We start from the raw sequence: 21,595 nt of genomic DNA, 5'->3' as shown, positions 1-21,595 counted from the left end.
GACGTTTACACAGCACGAGTGTTGAATGTGCGGTAAACTGGCTTCACGAGGTACCATCTGTACTCCCGTTATTTTATGACTCATTAAGGACAGACAACGTTAACACGACGTTTACACAGCACGAGTGTTGAATGTGCGGTAAACTGGCTTCACGAGGTACCATCTGTACTCCCGTTATTTTATGACTCATTAAGGACAGACAACGTTAACACGACGTTTACACAGGACGAGTGTTGAATGTGCGGTAAACTGGCTTCACGAGGTACCATCTGTACTCCCGTTATTTTATGACTCATTATGGACAGACAACGTTAACACGACGTTTACACAGGACGAGTGTTGAATGTGCGGTAAACTGGCTTCACGAGGTACCATCTGTACTCCCGTTATTTTATGACTCATTAAGGACAGACAACGTTAACACGACGTTTACACAGCACGAGTGTTGAATGTGCGGTAAACTGGCTTCACGAGGTACCATCTGTACTCCCGTTATTTTATGACTCATTAAGGACAGACAACGTTAACACGACGTTTACACAGCACGAGTGTTGAATGTGCGGTAAACTGGCTTCACGAGGTACCATCTGTACTCCCGTTATTTTATGACTCATTAAGGACAGACAACGTTAACACGACGTTTACACAGGACGAGTGTTGAATGTGCGGTAAACTGGCTTCACGAGGTACCATCTGTACTCCCGTTATTTTATGACTCATTAAGGACAGACAACGTTAACACGACGTTTACACAGGACGAGTGTTGAATGTGCGGTAAACTGGCTTCACGAGGTACCATCTGTACTCCCGTTATTTTATGACTCATTAAGGACAGACAACGTTAACACGACGTTTACACAGCACGAGTGTTGAATGTGCGGTAAACTGGCTTCACGAGGTACCATCTGTACTCCCGTTATTTTATGACTCATTAAGGACAGACAACGTTAACACGACGTTTACACAGCACGAGTGTTGAATGTGCGGTAAACTGGCTTCACGACCACCTCTTCTTTCATTTCAGCAATATTTGTCAGATTTTTCTTATGGACACTTTCCTTCATAAGTCCCCAAACATTTTCTATTTGATTTAGGTCAAGGCTATAGCTTGGCCAATGTAATAATGTCATATTTTGGGTCCGAAACCAGGCCTGTGAATGCTTTGAACGATGTTTTGGGTCGTTGTCCTGCTGGAAAATCAAAAAATTTCCATAGAACACGTGAGCAGATGTAAGTAACTGTCCCTCGAGAATATCTGTGTACCACTCACTGTTCATATTCCCTTCAAATACACAGAGGGGCGTTGCCCCTTACAAAGATATGTCACCCCACACGTTAAATTTCGGACTGTACTTTGGGCTCTGATACAAAGGTTTTTCAGTTTGTTTGGTCCAAATTTCAGTGTATTAGGAAACAGCCACACATAACTTTCATCTGAGAAAACCACATTGTCCCAGTTAAAAATTATCTTCTGTAGGCACCCGTTCAAACTTCGCTCCTTTTGTTCAGGTGATCGGTGATGGAATTCCTCGACTTTCTGCCAACCCATTGCATGCAGCTCAGTTCTAATTGTCTCCTTACAGACAGCCACAGTTCTTCTATCAATCATATCCAGCCTTAAGTTTTCTAAACTCCTTCGTGCCATATCCATTTGCAATATTTTTCAAAACCCGATAAACAATGGACAAAGGGATGCCTGTTCTACTTGAAATTACTTTAGCTGATCTGATGTCCTTGTTATAATACTCTAAAATCAACTTCCTCTTCTCTAAATCATCCATACTGAGGATCACTGGAACTGTCGTCTGCTAGCAAGTAAACAAAGGGGGATAACTCTTCACAAACTAATGAAAAAGGATTAACGGAGTTGTCTCTCTTGAATGAAACCAAGCACTTGAGAGCTGGTCAATGTTGTTTATACTTGAAATCTATTTAAACATATTACTAAAATTCTCAATAATTTCTGGTCATACTATATATATATATATGGTTACATCGAAGATGACTTTCTCCACTACTGACTGACTGAGTTTAGTTTTACGTCGCTTTTAGCAATATTTCAGCGACATCACGGTGGGGGACACCAGAAATAGGCGTCACACATTGCACCCATGTGGGGATTCGAACCCGGGTCTTCGGCGTGACGAGCCAACGCTTTAACCACTAGGCTACCCTACCGCCCTCTTTCTCCACTAACTTAGGGGTAACCAACTGCAAATCTTATGCAGATGAATTGCACGAGGATCATGCATCAATTTGGTGTATGTGAACAACTGCGTTTTACTGTAAGGCTTTCTGAAGAATTCATCAAGTTTCACTGAGTTTCATCATGTATTGAACCTATGAAAACTTTTTGAAAGTTTCGAAATTGTTTTACAAAACTTATGTCCATGTGTAAACAGTACCCTTAAACAGTATGGAATATTTTGCAAAATCTAGTTCAGAACAGTTGACTAAAGTAATTAAGTGGCTACATTTACACTAATGAGTCTAAACTTTTGATGGAGAGTATATTAACAAGTCAAATCCAGTATTCATCATTCTCCTAAGAAAAAGTACAAGCCAGTATTCAACATTTACCTATCTACAAGCAGAAGCCAGTATTCAACATTCACTTATCTCCAAGCAGAATCCAGTATTCAACATTCACCTATTTACAAGCAGAAGCAAGTATTCAACATTTACTTATCTACAAGCAGAAGCCAGTATTCAACATTTCCCTGTCTACAAGCAGAAGCCAGTATTCAACATTTACCTATCTAGAAAGCAGAAGCCAGTATTCAACATTTACCTATCTACAAGCAGAAGCCAGTATTCAACATTTCCCTGTCTACAAGCAGAAGCCAGTATTCAACATTTACCTATCTACAAGCAGAAGCCAGTATTCAACATTTACCTATCTACAAGCAGAAGCCGGTATTCAACATTCACTTATCTCCAAGCAGAATCCAGTATTCAACATTCACCTATTTACAAGCAGAAGCAAGTATTCAACATTTACTTATCTACAAGCAGAAGCCAGTATTCAACATTTCCCTGTCTACAAGCAGAAGCCAGTATTCAACATTTACCTATCTACAAGCAGAAGCCAGTATTCAATATTTACCAATCTACAAGCAGAAGCCAGTATTCAACATTTCCCTGTCTACAAGCAGAAGCCAGTATTCAACATTTACCTATCTACAAGCAGAAGCCAGTATTCAACATTTACCTATCTACAAGCAGAAGCCAGTATTCAACATTTACCTATCTACAAGCAGAAGCCAGTATTCAACATTCACCTATCTACAAGCAGAAGCCAGTATTCAACATTTCCCTGTCTACAAGCAGAAGCCACTATTCAACATTCACCTATCTACAAGCAGAAGCCAGTATTCAACATTTCCCTGTCTACAAGCAGAAGCCAGTATTCAACATTCACCTATCTACAAGCAGAAGCCAGTATTCAACATTTACCTATCTACAAGCAGAAGCCAGTATTCAACATTTACCTATCTACAAGCAGAATCCAGTATTCAACATTTACCTATCTACAAGCAGAAGCCACTATTCAACATTTACCTATCTACAAGCAGAAGCCAGTATTCTACATTCACCTATCTACAAGCAGAATCCAGTATTCAACATTTACCTTTCTACAAGCAGAAGCCAGCATTCAACATTTATCTATCTACAAGCAGAAGCCAGTATTCAACATTTACCTATCTACAAGCAGAAGCCAGTATTCTACATTCACCTATCTACAAGCAGAATCCAGTATTCAACATTTACCTATCTACAAGCAGAATCCAGTATTCAACATTTACCTATCTACAAGCAGAATCCAGTATTCAACTTTTATCTATCTACAAGCAGAATCCAGTATTCAACATTTATCTATCTACAAGCAGAAGACAGTATTCAACATTTACCTATCTACAAGCAGAAGCCAGTATTCAACATTCACCTATCTACAAGCAGAATCCAGTATTCAACATTTACCTATCTACAAGCAGAAGCCAGTATTCAACATTCACTTATCTACAAGCAGAATCCAGTATTCAACATTCACCTATTTACAAGCAGAAGCCAGTATTCAACATTTACTTATCTACAAGCAGAAGCCAGTATTCAACATTTACCTGTCTACAAGCAGAAGCCAGTATTCAACATTCACCTATCCACAAGCAGAAGCCAGTATTCAACATTTACCTATCTACAAGCAGAAGCCAGTATTCAACATTTACCTATCTACAAGCAGAAGCCAGTATTCAACATTTACCTGTCTACAAGCAGAAGCCAGTATTCAACATTTACCTGTCTACAAGCAGAAGCCAGTATTCAACATTTAGCTATCTACAAAAAGAAGCCAGTATTCAAAATTCACCTTTCTACAAGCAGAAGCCAGTATTCAACTTTTATCTATCTACAAGCAGAAGCCAGTATTCAAAATTCACCTATCTACAACCAGAAGCCAGTATTTAACATTCACCTATCTACAAGCAGAATCCAGTATTCAACTTTTATCTATCTACAAGCAGAATCCAGTATTCAATATTTACCTATCTACAAGCAGAAGCCAGTATTCAACTTTTATCTGTCTACAACCAGAAGCCAGTATTTAACATTTACCTATCTACAAGCAGAAGCCAGTATTCAACTTTTATCTATCTACAAGCAGAGTCCAGTATTCAATATTTACCTATCTACAAGCAGAAGCCGGTATTCAAGATTTACCTATCTACAAGCAGAAGCCAGTATTCAACATTTACCTATTTACAAGCAGAAGCCAGTATTCAACATTTATCTATCTACAAGCAGAAGCCAGTATTCAACACTTACCTATCTACAAGCAGAAGCCAGTATTCAACATTTGCCAATCTACAAGCAGAAGCCAGTATTCAACATTTGTCTATCTACAAGCAGAAGCAAGTAATCAACATTTGCCTATCTACAAGCAGAAGCCAGTATTCAATATTTACCTATCTACAAGCAGAAGCCGGTATTCAAGATTTACCTATCTACAAGCAGAATCCAGTATTCAACATTTACCTATCTACAAGCAGAAGCCAGTATTCAACATTTACCTATCTACAGGCAGAAGCCAGTATTCAACATTTACCTATTTACAAGCAGAAGCCAGTATTCAACATTTGTCTATCTACAAGCAGAAGCCAGTATTCAACATTTACCTATCTACAGGCAGAAGCCAGTATTCAACATTTACCTATCTACAAGCAGAATCCAGTATTCAACTTTTATCTATCTACAAGCAGAATCCAGTATTCAATATTTACCTATCTACAAGCAGAAGCCAGTATTCAACATTTACCTATCTACAAGCAGAAGCCAGTATTCAACATTTACCTATCTACAGGCAGAAGCCAGTATTCAACATTTATCTATCTACAAGCAGAAGCCGGTATTCAACATTTACCTATCTACAAGCAGAAGCCAGTATTCAACATTTACCTATTTCCAAGCAGAAGTCAGTATTCAACATTTGTCTATCTACAAGCAGAAGCCAGTATTCAACATTTACCTATCTACAAGCAGAAGCCAGTATTCACAATTCACCTATCTACAAGCAGAAGCCAGTATTCAACATTTATCTATCTACAAGCAGAAGCCAGTATTCAACATTCACCTATCTACAAGCAGAAGCTAGTATTCAACATTCACCTATCTACAAGCAGAATCCAGTATTCAACATTTACCTATCTACAAGCAGAAGCCAGTATTCAAAATTCACCTTTCTACAAGCAGAAGCTAGTATTCAAAATTTATCTATCTACAAGCAGAAGCCAGTATTCAACATTCACCTATCTACAAGCAGAAGCCAGTATTCAACATTCACCTATCTACAAGCAGAATCCAGTATTCAACATTTACCTATCTACAAGCAGAATCCAGTATTCAACATTTACCTATCTACAAGCAGAAGCCAGTATTCAACTTTTATCTCTCTACAACCAGAAGCCAGTATTTAACATTCACCTATCTACAAGCAGAATCCAGTATTCAACTTTTATCTATCTACAAGCAGAATCCAGTATTCAATATTTACCTATCTACAAGCAGAAGCCGGTATTCAACATTTACCTATCTACAAGCAGAAGCCAGTATTCAACATTTACCTATCTAGAGGCAGAAGCCAGTATTCAACATTTACCTATTTACAAGCAGAAGCCAGTTTTCAACATTTACCTATCTACAAGCATAATCCAGTATTCAACATTTACCTATTTGCAAGCAGAATCCAGTATTCAGCATTTGCCAATCTACAAGCAGAAGCCAGTATTCAACATTTACCTATCTACAAGCAGAAGCCAGTATTCAATATTTACCTATCTACGAGCAGAAGCCGGTATTCAAGATTTACCTATCTACAAGCAGAAGCCAGTATTCAACATTTACCTATCTACAAGCAGAAGCCAGTATTCAACATTTACCTATCTACAAGCAGAAGCCAGTATTCAACATTTACCTATTTACAAGCAGAAGCCAGTATTCAACATTTATCTATCTACAAGCAGAAGCCAGTATTCAACATTTACCTATCTACAGGCAGAAGCCAGTATTCAACATTTACCTATCTACAAGCAGAATCCAGTATTCAACATTTACCTATCTACAAGCAGAATCAAGTATTCAACATTTACCTATTTGCAAGCAGAATCCAGTATTCAACATTTGCCAATCTACAAGCAGAAGCCAGTATTCAACATTTGTCTATCTACAAGCAGAAGCCAGTATTCAATATTTACCTATCTACGAGCAGAAGCCGGTATTCAAGATTTACCTATCTACAAGCAGAATCCAGTATTCAACATTTACCTATCTACAAGCAGAAGCCAGTATTCAACATTTACCTATCTACAGGCAGAAGCCAGTATTCAACATTTACCTATTTACAAGCAGAAGCCAGTATTCAACATTTGCCAATCTACAAGCAGAAGCCAGTATTCAACATTTACCTATCTACAAGCAGAAGCCAGTATTCAACATTTACCTATCTACAAGCAGAATCAAGTATTCAACATTTACCTATTTGCAAGCAGAATCCAGTATTCAACATTTGCCAATCTACAAGCAGAAGCCAGTATTCAACATTTGTCTATCTACAAGCAGAAGCCAGTATTCAACATTTACCTATCTACAAGCAGAAGCCAGTAATCAACATTTACCTATCTACAAGCAGAAGCCAGCATCCAACATTCACCTATCTACAAGCAGAAGCCGATATTCAAGATTTACCTATCTACAAGCAGAATCCAGTATTCACCATTTACCTATCTACAAGCAGAAGCCAGTATTCAACATTTACCTATCTACAAGCAGAAGCCAGTATTCAACATTTACCTATTTCCAAGCAGAAGTCAGTATTCAACATTTGTCTATTTACAAGCAGAAGCCAGTATTCAACATTTACCTATCTACAAGCAGAAGCCAGTATTCACAATTCACCTATCTACAAGCAGAAGCCAGTATTCAACATTTATCTATCTACAAGCAGAAGCCAGTATTCAACATTCACCTATCTACAAGCAGAAGCTAGTATTCAACATTCACCTATCTACAAGCAGAATCCAGTATTCAACATTTACCTATCTACAAGCAGAAGCCAGTATTCAAAATTCACCTTTCTACAAGCAGAAGCTAGTATTCAAAATTTATCTATCTACAAGCAGAAGCCAGTATTCAACATTCACCTATCTACAAGCAGAAGCCAGTATTCAACATTCACCTATCTACAAGCAGAATCCAGTATTCAACATTTACCTATCTACAAGCAGAATCCAGTATTCAACATTTACCTATCTACAAGCAGAAGCCAGTATTCAACTTTTATCTGTCTACAACCAGAAGCCAGTATTTAACATTCACCTATCTACAAGCAGAATCCAGTATTCAACTTTTATCTATCTACAAGCAGAATCCAGTATTCAATATTTACCTATCTACAAGCAGAAGCCGGTATTCAACATTTACCTATCTACAAGCAGAAGCCAGTATTCAACATTTACCTATCTAGAGGCAGAAGCCAGTATTCAACATTTACCTATTTACAAGCAGAAGCCAGTTTTCAACATTTACCTATCTACAAGCATAATCCAGTATTCAACATTTACCTATTTGCAAGCAGAATCCAGTATTCTGCATTTGCCAATTTACAAGCAGAAGCCAGTATTCAACATTTACCTATCTACAAGCAGAAGCCAGTATTCAATATTTACCTATCTACGAGCAGAAGCCGGTATTCAAGATTTACCTATCTACAAGCAGAAGCCAGTATTCAACATTTACCTATCTACAAGCAGAAGCCAGTATTCAACATTTACCTATCTACAAGCAGAAGCCAGTATTCAACATTTACCTATTTACAAGCAGAAGCCAGAATTCAACATTTATCTATCTACAAGCAGAAGCCAGTATTCAACATTTACCTATCTACAGGCAGAAGCCAGTATTCAACATTTACCTATCTACAAGCAGAATCCAGTATTCAACATTTACCTATCTACAAGCAGAATCAAGTATTCAACATTTACCTATTTGCAAGCAGAATCCAGTATTCAACATTTGCCAATCTACAAGCAGAAGCCAGTATTCAACATTTGTCTATCTACAAGCAGAAGCCAGTATTCAATATTTACCTATCTACGAGCAGAAGCCGGTATTCAAGATTTACCTATCTACAAGCAGAATCCAGTATTCAACATTTACCTATCTACAAGCAGAAGCCAGTATTCAACATTTACCTATCTACAGGCAGAAGCCAGTATTCAACATTTACCTATTTACAAGCAGAAGCCAGTATTCAACATTTATCTATCTACAAGCAGAATCCAGTATTCAACATTTACCTATCTACAGGCAGAAGCCAGTATTCAACATTCACCTATCTACAAGCAGAATCCAGTATTCAACATTTGCCTATCTACAAGCAGAATCCAGTATTCAACATTTACCTATCTACAAGCAGAAGCCAGTATTCAACATTTACCTATCTAGAGGCAGAAGCCAGTATTCAACATTTACCTATTTACAAGCAGAAGCCAGTTTTCAACATTTACCTATCTACAAGCATAATCCAGTATTCAACATTTACCTATTTGCAAGCAGAATCCAGTATTCTGCATTTGCCAATTTACAAGCAGAAGCCAGTATTCAACATTTACCTATCTACAAGCAGAAGCCAGTATTCAATATTTACCTATCTACGAGCAGAAGCCGGTATTCAAGATTTACCTATCTACAAGCAGAAGCCAGTATTCAACACTTACCTATCTACATGCAGAAGCCAGTATTCAACATTTACCTATCTACAAGCAGAATCCAGTATTCAACATTTACCTATCTACAAGCATAATCCAGTATTCAACATTTACCTATTTGCAAGCAGAATCCAGTATTCAACATTTGCCAATCTACAAGCTGAAGCCAGTATTCAACATTTGTCTATCTACAAGCAGAAGCCAGTATTCAATATTTACCTATCTACGAGCAGAAGCCGGTATTCAAGATTTACCTATCTACAAGCAGAATCCAGTATTCAACATTTACCTATCTACAAGCAGAAGCCAGTATTCAACATTTACCTATCTACAGGCAGAAGCCAGTATTCAACATTTACCTATTTACAAGCAGAAGCCAGTATTCAACATTTATCTATCTACAAGCAGAAGCCAGTATTCAACATTTACCTATCTACAGGCAGAAGCCAGTATTCAACATTTACCTATCTACAAGCAGAATCCAGTATTCAACATTTACCTATCTACAAGCAGAATCCAGTATTCAACATTTACCTATTTGCAAGCAGAATCCAGTATTCAACATTTGCCAATCTACAAGCAGAAGCCAGTATTCAACATTTGTCTATCTACAAGCAGAAGCCAGTATTCAACATTTACCTATCTACAAGCAGAAGCCAGTAATCAACATTTACCTATCTACAAGCAGAAGCCAGCATCCAACATTCACCTATCTACAAGCAGAAGCCGATATTCAAGATTTACCTATCTACAAGCAGAATCCAGTATTCACCATTTACCTATCTACAAGCAGAAGCCAGTATTCAACATTTACCTATCTACAAGCAGAAGCCAGTATTCAACATTTACCTATTTCCAAGCAGAAGTCAGTATTCAACATTTGTCTATCTACAAGCAGAAGCCAGTATTCAACATTCACCTATCTACAAGCAGAAGCCAGTATTCACAATTCACCTATCTACAAGCAGAAGCCAGTATTCAACATTATCTATCTACAAGCAGAAGCCAGTATTCAACATTCACCTATCTACAAGCAGAAGCCAGTATTCAACATTCACCTATCTACAAGCAGAATCCAGTATTCAACATTTACCTATCTACAAGCAGAAGCCAGTATTCAAAATTCACCTTTCTACAAGCAGAATCCAGTATTCAAAATTTATCTATCTACAAGCAGAAGCCAGTATTCAACATTCACCTATCTACAAGCAGAAGCCAGTATTCAACATTCACCTATCTACAAGCAGAATCCAGTATTCAACATTTGCCTATCTACAAGCAGAATCCAGTATTCAACATTTACCTATCTACAAGCAGAAGCCAGTATTCAACTTTTATCTCTCTACAACCAGAAGCCAGTATTTAACATTCACCTATCTACAAGCAGAATCCAGTATGCAACTTTTATCTATCTACAAGCAGAATCCAGTATTCAATATTTACCTATCTACAAGCAGAAGCCGGTATTCAACATTTACCTATCTACAAGCAGAAGCCAGTATTCAACATTTACCTATCTACAGGCAGAAGCCAGTATTCAACATTTACCTATTTACAAGCAGAAGCCAGTTTTCAACATTTATCTATCTACAAGCAGAAGCCAGTATTCAACACTTACCTATCTACATGCAGAAGCCAGTATTCAACATTTACCTATCTACAAGCAGAATCCAGTATTCAACATTTACCTATCTACAAGCATAATCCAGTATTCAACATTTACCTATTTGCAAGCAGAATCCAGTATTCAACATTTGCCAATCTACAAGCTGAAGCCAGTATTCAACATTTGTCTATCTACAAGCAGAAGCCAGTAATCAACATTTACCTATCTACAAGCAGAAGCCAGCATCCAACATTCACCTATCTACAAGCAGAAGCCGGTATTCAAGATTTACCTATCTACAAGCAGAATCCAGTATTCAACATTTACCTATCTACAAGCAGAAGCCAGTTTTCAACATTTACCTATCTACAAGCAGAAGCCAGTATTCAACTTTTATCTATCTACAAGCAGAAGCTAGTATTCAATATTTACCTATCTACAAGCAGAAGCCAGTATTCAATATTTACCTATCTACAAGCAGAATCCAGTATTCAACATTTACCTATCTACAAGCAGAAGCCAGTATTCAACATTTACCTATCTACAGGCAGAAGCCAGTATTCAACATTTACCTATTTACAAGCAGAAGCCAGTATTCAACATTTATCTATCTACAAGCAGAAGCCAGTATTCAACATTTACCTATCTACAGGCAGAAGCCAGTATTCAACATTTACCTATCTACAAGCAGAATCCAGTATTCAACATTTACCTATTTGCAAGCAGAATCCAGTATTCAACATTTGCCAATCTACAAGCAGAAGCCAGTATTCAACATTTGTCTATCTACAAGTAGAAGCCAGTATTCAACATTTACCTATCTACAAGCAGAAGCCAGTAATCAACATTTACCTATCTACAAGCAGAAGCCAGCATGCAACATTCACCTATCTACAAGCAGAAGCCGGTATTCAAGATTTACCTATCTACAAGCAGAAGTCAGTATTCAACATTTGTCTATCTACAAGCAGAAGCCAGTATTCAACATTTACCTATCTACAAGCAGAAGCCAGTATTCACAATTCACCTATCTACAAGCAGAAGCCAGTATTCAACATTCATCTATCTACAAGCAGAATCCAGTATTCAACATTCACCTATCTACAAGCAGAAGCCAGTATTCAACATTCACCTTTCTACAAGCAGAATCCAGTATTCAACATTTACCTATCTACAAGCAGAATCCAGTATTCAACATTTACCTATCTACAAGCAGAAGCCAGTATTCACCTTTTATCTATCTACAAGCAGAAGCCAGTATTCAACATTTACCTATCTACAAGCAGAAGCCGGTATTCAAGATTTACCTATCTACAAGCAGAATCCAGTATTCAATATTTACCTATCTATTAGCAGAAGCCAGTATTCATTATTTACCTATCTACAAGCAGAAGCCATTATTCAACATTTACCTATTTACAAGCAGAAGCCAGTATTCAACATTTATCTATCTACAAGCAGAAGCCAGTATTCAACATTTACCTATCTACAGGCAGAAGCCAGTATTCAACATTTACCTATCTACAAGCAGAAGCCAGTATTCAACATTTACCTATCTACAAGCAGAAGCCAGTAATCAACTTTTATCTGTCTACAAGCAGAAGCCAGTTTTCAACATTCACCTATCTACAAGCAGAAGCCAGTATTCAACATTTATCTATCTACAAGCAGAAGCCAGTATTCAACATTTACCTATCTACAAGCAGAATCCAGTATTCAACATTTACCTATCTACAAGCCGAATCCAGTATTCAACATTTAGCTATCTACAAGCAGAAGCCAGTATTCAACATTCACCTATCTACAAGCAGAAGCCAGTATTCAACATTTACCTATCTACAAGCAGAATCCAGTATTCAACATTTGCCTATCTACAAGCAGAAGCCAGTATTCAACATTCACCTATCTACAAGCAGAAGCCAGTATTCAACATTCACTTATCTGCAAGCAGAATCCAGTATTCAACATTCACCTGTTTACAAGCAGAAGCCAGTATTCAACATTCACTTATCTACAAGCAGAATCCAGTATTCAACATTCACCTATCTACAAGCAGAAGCCAGTATTCAACATTCAAGCCCATATTGTACATCTGTGATTCCAACATAGATCATGACGAATAGAGAACGCAATCATATTGAACATCAATAGGTGGCGTTCCATACACTGACGTCGTCCCATACACTGACATCGTTCCATACACTGGCTTCATTCCATACACTGGCGTCATTCAATACACTGACGTCATCCCATATACTGACGTCATTCCATACACTGACGTCATTCAATACAATGACATCATTCAATACACTGACGTCATTCAATACACTGACGTCATTCCATACACTCGTCACGATATGGCTGAAATATTGCCGATGTGACGTTAAATCTTAACTCACTTACTCACTCATTCCATACACTGGCGTCATTCAATACACTGACGTCATCCCATACACTGACGTCATTCCATACACTGGCGTCATTCAATACACTGACGTCATCCCATACACTGACGCCATTCCATACATTGGCGTCATTCAATACACTGACGTCATTCCATACACGGATGTCATCCCATACACTGACGTCATTCCATACACTGACGTCATTCCATACACTGACGTTCATAAATGCCACAGTTCAGTGTGGTTACCACACACAGGGTCAGTCCGTCACACACGTGGGATACTATAGGTTGTATGCTTCTCTCGAGGGTAATACGGTCTGATGTACGCCTCTTTGCAGCAGTGTTACCCGAACCGGTAGGCGAGCCAGTAGGCGAGGGGTAACACTGCTACAAAGAGGCGTACATCAGACCGTATTACCCGAGGGAGACGTATACAACGTATTTATCTTACCGCCATGTTAAATGTACAAAATATCATTTCATTTTATTTTGAAGATCGCCACTGACTATATGACATGTAAACAAATACACGTCTGCCTCTCGACTGGAATTTTAAACTCAGTGAAACATATTCTGACAAGCTTAAAACTGCAATAAAAATGTTTAATTATATCTAAGTTGAGTGTACAAACGATTCAATGTATAAAATAGTTTAAATAAAGCAGTGAAAGTCAGTAAAATAAATCTGTACATTGTAAAGTCAGAAACAGCTAATCAAACGACTTTAGAACTCTGGGCATTGCATGCGTCATATTATGACGTCATACGATACTACTTCTAGGCGGAGAGTTTGGCGGTTACCGTGGAAGCGGGTAATGTATTTTCCAGTTGTCACCCTCCTGGGAGGGGGTGACACGGAAACTTGATAAAACGCCATTGACCAATGAAATTAAAGTAATTTACATGAAGGTAAGATAAGATGAGCTGTCAAGCAAGTCAGCCAATCAGATCACCCGATCCCGTTAGTCACCTATTACTATAAGCAGGAGTTATCCCGAGTTGTCGCTGGCACGCCGCCTCAAGCTGTGTGTCTAATAAACATCTATACGGCAAATCATTTCGTTATAGTGACAAAATGTAACACCCTCAATGGACTTTAACTTTAGATACCAAACTTTGAATTCTGATACAATACAAGACTGGTTTTGAAATGAAAGAAAAATACACACAGATGCTCTATTTTGTTTGGATCACCATCAGTTTTGTTTACTGTCAGCTCTAAGTATGAATGTACTGACGGTTCTCCCACCTCTGTTTCCCAGACACTGGTGTAACTATAGCAACGACACATCATGAAGCAGGAACTTCAGATTGTCCTGTTTTGGTCAGGTAAGTACCAATAATTAGCGTTGGTCACTGCGTATAATTTACGATTCCACACACAAAAGACAATATACAACATACGTACAAAATATATAACAATTAACACGCATACACAATATACAACATTTAAATATATACACGATATAATACATTTATCATTTGTTCACGATATGCAACATTTCACATGCATACACAATACACAACATTTATAATATGTTCACGATATACAACATTTAACATACATACACAATATACAACATTTATCATACATACACAATATACAACATTTATCATATATACACAATATACAACATTTAAATATATACACGATATAAAACATTTATCATATGTTCACGATATACAACATTTAACATACATACACAATATACAACATTTAACATACATACACAATATACAACATTTATCATATATACACAATATACAACATTTATAATATGTTCACGATATACAACATTTAACATACATACACAATATACAACATTTATCATACATACACAATATACAACATTTATCATATATACACAATATACAACATTTATAATATGTTCACGATATACAACATTTAACATACATACACAATATACAACATTTATCATACATACACAATATACAACATTTATCATATATACACAATATACAACATTTATAATATGTTCACGATATACAACATTTAACATACATACACAATATACAACATTTATGGCTTAGTCTCTATTCGCCCACATCCCTAATTGCCCACATCCCAATTGGCCCACAAAAACATCAGAGGTTAATTAGGGTCAGACAATGCACCCCTACTCTCATAATGGGGTGTCCTGACAAGGGGGGGATTAGTCTAAAATCACATACATCTCTGAGTTACTTGACAAAGTGCTCTTGTTTCAGTGTTGTGGTAGTTATACAGGATGGAGAAGGAAACTTAGAGAAGATTTAAAGTATATTTCAATTTTGTCTAAATAAAGTAGAGAGTATTATTAATTAATGTATTTACTAATCGGAAATAACTTCTCTCTCCTTTCAATTTAGTAACTCACTGCAACCCTATAAGTATGGTAGTTTGCAAAGTATGGGCAGTCGCAATGGCTAATGGTTGTAGACAGCGAAGATGAAGACAGGATCCTGATCTTCAGTACCGCAGAGATGCTGGACATCCTCGCCAATGCAGAAACCATCTACATGGACGGAACATTTTTTGTGTGTCCCAGCCTGTGGCAACAAGTCTACATTGTGCACTGCCTTGTGGATGGACAGATGTTCCCAGTCGCCTTCTCCCTGCTGCCAAGCAAGTCTCGTGATACATACATTAGATTGTTTAACTACTTGAAGGACTCTGTGCTTGCTATTGTCGGCGTTGAACTTTCTCCCTCCGTTGTACAGACTGACTACGAAGCTGCTGCTATTGGAGCCACTGAGAGAGTCTTCCCCGATGCAGAAGTCCGTGGATGCTACTTCCACTTCACCCAGGCGGTTTGGCGGTAGGTTTCAGAGAAAGGCCTTGTGAGCACCTACAAGGACAACCGTGCCTTCAACACCCACGTGCGACGTGCTGCAGCACTCCCCCTCCTCCCAGTGGTTCAGATCCAAGATGCCTGGATGGAAGTATTGAACCAGTCTCCCGACGTTGACGGAATCGGCCAGTTCAACGACTACATCACATCTACATGGGTTGACTACGACGCAAGATTCCCACCTCGCATTTGGAATCAACATGGAAACACTGGGCCAAGAACAAACAATCACTTGGAGGGATTCCACCTTGGATTTAAGAAGCTGGTTCAGAAGCACCACCCGAACATTTACGAGTTTGTGATCACAATGAAGAAGCTCGAGACAACAAACAGAGTGGCCAGAAGACAGATTGAGCATGGAGCAGCTGTCCGCCCAAGATCCAGACTCTACAAGAACATGGACAGCCGCCTGCACAGACTGCAGTAACTTTGTTACAGAAATAAAAACAAAATGTAAATTACTTTTGTCTTCATTTGCCCACATCTCAATTCGCCCACATCTTCAAAATAGGAGAGTCCATTCTTCAGTCATAGGTATGACACAAGTTGATCATTATGTAATCCCTAACCAATATGTTGTTTTAAAACTGTGGGCGAGATGGGATGTGGGCGAATAGAGAACATGCCACATTTATCATACATACACAATATACAACATTTATCATATATACACAATATACAACATTTATAATATGTTCACGATATACAACATTTAACATACATACACAATATACAACATTTAACATACATACACAATATACAACATTTATCATATATACACAATATACAACATTTATAATATGTTCACGATATACAACATTTAACATACATACACAATATACAACATTTATCATACATACACAATATACAACATTTATCATATATACACAATATACATTTATAATATGTTCACGATATACAACATTTAACATACATACACAATATACAACATTTATCATACATACACAATATACAACATTTATCATATATACACAATATACAACATTTATAATATGTTCACGATATACAACATTTAACATACATACACAATATACAACATTTAACATACATACACAATATGCAATATTTAACATACATACACAATATACAACATTTATCATATGTACACAATATACAACATTTATCATATGTTCACGATATAAAACATTTAACATATGTTCACGATATACAACATTTAACATACATACACAATATACAACATTTATCATATGTACACAATATACAACATTTATCATATGTTCACGATATAAAACATTTAACATATGTTCACGATATACAAAATTTATCATATGTTCACGATATAAAACGTTTACCATATGTTCACGATATAAAACGTTTATCATATATACACAATATACAACATTTTACATATATACACAATATACAACTTTTATCATATCTTCACAATATACAACATTTAACATATATACAATATACAACATTTAACATACATACATAATATACAACATTTAACATATATACACAATATACAACATTTATCATATGTTCACGATATACAACACTCAAGATACATACACAATATTCAACATTTATCATATATACACAAAATTACAACATGTATACAATTCACTTTATGCAAGCATACAAGAATAATATACAACATACAGTTAACTACATACAACATTCAAGTTGAGTTCTATACAAACATAGAGCTCGAAGACCAATATTCAACCCCCTTCATAGTATTACAACGTACACACGAAGACCAATATTCAACCCCCTTCATAGTATTACAACGTACATGCACACACACATGAACATGCCCTATTTCCAATTGTTATCACACGATCTGCTCAAACTACAATAGCCGGGCGACATACCGTGGACAAACCAATGAGGACACATTAGAGAAGTTATACTGTATTTCACCACCATTGTAGTATTGTTTTGCCAAGTGCATAAAATCTCTGTTACGACACCGTCACTACCCTCTCTCCACAGATATCAACTAGAATGTATTGTCGACATGTGACAGTCCTGGGTAACACAGATATCCACTAGAATGTATTGTCAACATGTGACAGTCCTGGAATGGGTAACACAGATATCAACTAGAATGTATTGTTAACATGTGACAGTCCTGGGTAACACAGATATCCACTAGAATGTATTGTCAACATGTGACAGTCCTGGGTAACACAGATATCCACTAGAATGTATTGTCGACATGTGACAGTCCTGGGTAACACAAATATATACTAGAATGTACTGTTAACATGTGACAGTCCTGGGTAACACAGATATATGTTAGAATGTATTGTCGACATGTAACAGTCCTGGCCTGGGTAACACAGATATCCACTAGAATGTATTGTTGACATGTGACAGTCCTGGGTAACACAGATATCCACTAGAATGTACTGTTAACATGTGACAGTCCTGGGTAACACAGATATATGTTAGAATGTATTGTCGACATGTAACAGTCCTGGCCTGGGTAACACAGATATCCACTAGAATGTATTGTCAACATGTGACAGTCCTGGGTAACACAGATATCCACTAGAATGTATTGTCAACATGTGACAGTCCTGGGTAACACAGATATCAACTAGAATGTATTGTCAACATGTGACAGTCCTGGGTAACACAGATATCTACTAGAATGTATTGTCGACATGTAACAGTCCTGGCCTGGGTAACACAGATATCCACTAGAATGTATTGTTAACATGTGACAGTCTTGGGTAAGACAGATATCCACTAGAATGTATTGTTAACATGTGACAGTCCTGGGTAACACAGATATCAACTAGAATGTATTGTTAACATGTGACAGTCCTGGGTAACACAGATATCCACTAGAATGTATTGTCGACATGTGACAGTCCTGGGTAACACAGATATCCACTAGAATGTATTGTTAACATGTGACAGTCCTGGGTAACACAGATATCCACTAGAATGTATTGTTGACATGTGTCACAGTCCTGGGTAACACAGATATCCACTAGAATGTATTGTTGACATGTGACAGTCCTGGGTAACAAATGTATCCACTAGAATGTATTGTTGACATGTGACAGTCCTTGGTAACACAAATATCCACTAGAATGTATTGTCGACATATGACAGTCCTGGGTAACACAGATATCCACTAGAATGTATTGTTAACATGTGACAGTCCTGGGTAAAACAGACATCCACTAGAATGTACTCTTAACATGTGACAGTCTTGGGTAACACAGATATCCACTAGAATGTATTGTCAAAATGTGACAGTCCTGGGTAACACAGATATCTACTAGAATGTATTGTCAACATGTGACAGTCCTGGGTAACACAGATATCCACTAGAATGTATTGTCGACATACTACAGTCCTGGGTAACACAGATATCCACTAGAATGTATTGTCAACATGTGACAGTCCTGGTTAACACAGATGTCCACTAGAATGTATTGTCGACATGTGACAGTCCTGGGTAACACAGATATCCACTAGAATGTATTGTCGACATGTGACAGTCCTGGGTAACACAGATATCCACTAGAATGTATTGTCAACATGTGACAGTCCTGGGTAACACAGATATCCACTAGAATGTATTGTCGACATGTGACAGTCCTGGGTAACACAGATATCCACTAGAATGTATTGTCGACATGTGACAGTCCTGGGTAACACAGATATCCACTAGAATGTATTGTCGACATATGACAGTCCTGGGTAACACAGATATCCACTAGAATGTATTGTTAACATGTGACAGTCCTGGGTAACACAGATATCCACCAGAATGTATTGTCAACATGTGACAGTCCTGGCCTGGGTAACACAGATATCCACTAGAATGTATTGTCGATACGTAACTGTCCTGGCCTTGGTAACACAAATATATACTAGAATGTACTGTTAACATGTGACAGTCCTGGGTATCACAGATATATGTTATAATGTATTGTCGACATGTAACAGTCCTGGCCTGGGTAACACAGATATCCACTAGAATGTATTGGTGACATGTGACAGTCCTGGGTAACACAGATATCCACTAGAATGTACTGTTCACATGTGACAGTCCTGGGTAACACAGATATATGTTAGAATGTATTGTCGACATGTATCAGTCCTGGCCTGGGTAACACAGATATCCACTAGAATGTATTGTCAACATGTGACAGTCCTGGGTAACACAGATATCCACCAGAATGTATTGTCAACATGTGACAGTCCTGGGTAACACAGATATCCACTAGAATGTATTGTCAACATGTGACAGTCCTGGGTAACACAGATATCCACTAGAATGTATTGTCAACATGTGACAGTCCTGGGTAACATATATATCCACTAGAATGTATTGTCAACATGTGACAGTCCTGGGTAACACAGATATCCACTAGAATGTATTGTCGACATGTGACAGTCCTGGGTAACACAGATATCAACTAGAATGTATTGTTAACATGTGACAGTCCTGGGTAACACAGATATCCACTAGAATGTATTGTCGACATGTGTCACAGTCCTGGGTAACACAGATATCCACTAGAATGTATTGTTGACATGTGACAGTCCTGGGTAACAAATGTATCCACTAGAATGTATTGTTGACATGTGACAGTCCTGGGTAACACAAATATCCACTAGAATGTATTGTCGACATATGACAGTCCTGGGTAACACAGATATCCACTAGAATGTATTGTTAACATGTGACAGTCCTGGGTAAAACAGACATCCACTAGAATGTACTCTTAACATGTGACAGTCTTGGGTAACACAGATATCCACTAGAATGTATTGTTGACATGTGACAGTCCTGGGTAACACAGATATCCACTAGAATGTACTGTTAACATGTGACAGTCCTGGGTAACACAGATATATGTTAGAATGTATTGTCGACATGTAACAGTCCTGGCCTGGGTAACACAGATATCCACTAGAATGTATTGTCAACATGTGACAGTCCTGGGTAACACAGATATCCACTAGAATGTATTGTCAACATGTGACAGTCCTGGGTAACACAGATATCCACTAGAATGTATTGTCAACATGTGACAGTCCTGGGTAACACAGATATCTACTAGAATGTATTGTCGACATGTAACAGTCCTGGCCTGGGTAACACAGATATCCACTAGAATGTATTGTTAACATGTGGCAGTCTTGGGTAAGACAGATATCCACTAGAATGTATTGTTAACATGTGACAGTCCTGGGTAACACAGATATCAACTAGAATGTATTGTTAACATGTGACAGTCCTGGGTAACACAGATATCCACTAGAATGTATTGTCGACATGTGACAGTCCTGGGTAACACAGATATCCACCAGAATGTATTGTTAACATGTGACAGTCCTGGGTAACACAGATATCCACTAGAATGTATTGTCGACATGTGTCACAGTCCTGGGTAACACAGACATCCACTAGAATGTATTGTTGACATGTGACAGTCCTGGGTAACAAATGTAT

General features: G+C 37.7%; 1 protein-coding gene across 2 annotated transcripts in view; it reads left to right on the top strand.

Annotated features, from left to right (window-relative positions):
• Positions 1-21,595, top strand: part of LOC124290105 — a 138,013-nt gene that overhangs the window by 39,808 nt on the left and 76,610 nt on the right. For both annotated transcript variants that reach the window (XM_046726791.1, XM_046726792.1), the window contains exon 2: positions 14,533-14,599. In XM_046726791.1, the coding sequence (XP_046582747.1) occupies positions 14,563-14,599 (37 nt within the window). In that variant the 5' untranslated portion in view covers positions 14,533-14,562. The remainder of the gene's footprint in view (positions 1-14,532; positions 14,600-21,595) is intronic.

Source organism: Haliotis rubra, unplaced genomic scaffold (assembly GCF_003918875.1).
Source record: "Haliotis rubra isolate DU_JTF1 unplaced genomic scaffold, ASM391887v1 Scf457, whole genome shotgun sequence".
Lineage (NCBI taxonomy): Eukaryota > Metazoa > Mollusca > Gastropoda > Lepetellida > Haliotidae > Haliotis > Haliotis rubra.
This window is presented reverse-complemented; position numbering and strand designations above follow the sequence as displayed.